The 1,387-nt window shown below is 38.4% G+C and overlaps 1 protein-coding gene across 1 annotated transcript; it reads left to right on the top strand.

Annotated features, from left to right (window-relative positions):
• On the top strand, window positions 1-1,325 carry LOC115244139 (coatomer subunit delta-like). Its single transcript, XM_029821591.1, has 4 exons — window positions 1-57; window positions 277-316; window positions 603-826; window positions 921-1,325. Exons 1-4 carry the CDS (start codon window positions 55-57, stop codon window positions 1,323-1,325), a joined length of 672 nt encoding a protein of 223 aa, XP_029677451.1. The 5' UTR covers window positions 1-54.
• The last annotated feature ends 62 nt before the right edge of the window (window positions 1,326-1,387 follow it).

Genomic DNA, 1,387 nt, shown 5'->3' with positions numbered 1-1,387 from the left:
GAGTACGCGCTTGGATTTTAATTACACGAGGCGTTTCGAAATTAGTTCGTTAGAATGGTAAGTAATCGTTTCTCGTCATCCATCTACGAAATCGTCGCGAATCAAAATAGCCGCTGAAAGCACGTCCTGGCCGTCTTCAGCGGATCGTTAAAGCCCGCGACATCATCCGCAGATGTCATCCATTAGCCAGCGGATCGCCGAGCCGCGATTATCTCACAAGTGTCACCAGAGCCGAATGTACACGGAATACTCGAATCTTCTTTCTTCTTTTTCCAGGTACTCATCGCTGCTGCGGTATGCACCAAAGCCGGGAAGAGTAAGTAAAAAAATAATCCTTGACGTCGATCCTGCATGCGGTATACGTGTCTCGTTTTGATAGCAGATCGCCCGGGGCCAAATTAAGATAATCACATGATAATACGTGACGTTTCTTTACTCTATTCGTTGAGAAATAAATAAAGTACTAATAAAAAGTGTTAGACGGTCAATTGTATAAACGAAGATCGTACAAAAATTTTCTGTCATGCTGTTTATTTGTCAACGTAATTTTTAAAAAATTTTATTTGTTTTATACGATTAATTCATGCGATTATTTTTTTCAGCCATAATTTCTCGACAGTTTGTCGAAATGACAAAGGCGAGAATAGAGGGCCTACTTGCTGCATTCCCGAAATTGATGAGTTCGGGTAAACAGCATACATTTGTGGAAACTGAATCCGTCAGATATGTTTATCAGCCCCTTGAGAAAGTATATATGCTGCTTATCACGACTAAGGCAAGCAATATTTTGGAGGATCTGGAAACTTTAAGGCTCTTTGCAAGAGTGGTAAGTAAATTAATCCAATATGAACACAAATCATTGTCAACAAATTTTGTTATGCGAGAGCGCTATATGTATAAAATACATTTGAACCTTACAGATTCCAGAATATTGCAACTCGATGGATGAACTTGAAATAGCAGAAAATGCGTTCAATTTAATATTTGCATTTGATGAGATAGTTGCACTAGGCTATAGAGAGAATGTTAATTTAGCACAAATCAGAACTTTTGTAGAAATGGATTCACATGAGGAGAAGGTTTATCAAGCAGTCAGAATGACGCAAGAACGCGAAGCTAAAAATAAGATGCGTGAGAAAGCTAAGGAATTGCAGAGGCAAAAAATGATGGAAGCTAACAAGAAGGGAGGAATTAAAAGTCCTGGATTTGGTGGAGGATATGGAAGTAGTAGCACTCCAGTCACTTCAGCTGTCGGCGATACAGCTAATTTTGTGCCTGAACCAATTAGACCTTCTTATAAGCCCAAACAGTACGATCAATTCTAGTTTACTAAACTGTAATTATGTATACAAATATCACTCTCTATAGTATCTGATTTTTTTTTTTT

This window comes from Formica exsecta, unplaced genomic scaffold (genome assembly GCF_003651465.1).
Source record: "Formica exsecta isolate Colony F162 unplaced genomic scaffold, ASM365146v1 C16413129, whole genome shotgun sequence".
NCBI classification, from domain to species: domain Eukaryota; kingdom Metazoa; phylum Arthropoda; class Insecta; order Hymenoptera; family Formicidae; genus Formica; species Formica exsecta.
This window is presented reverse-complemented; position numbering and strand designations above follow the sequence as displayed.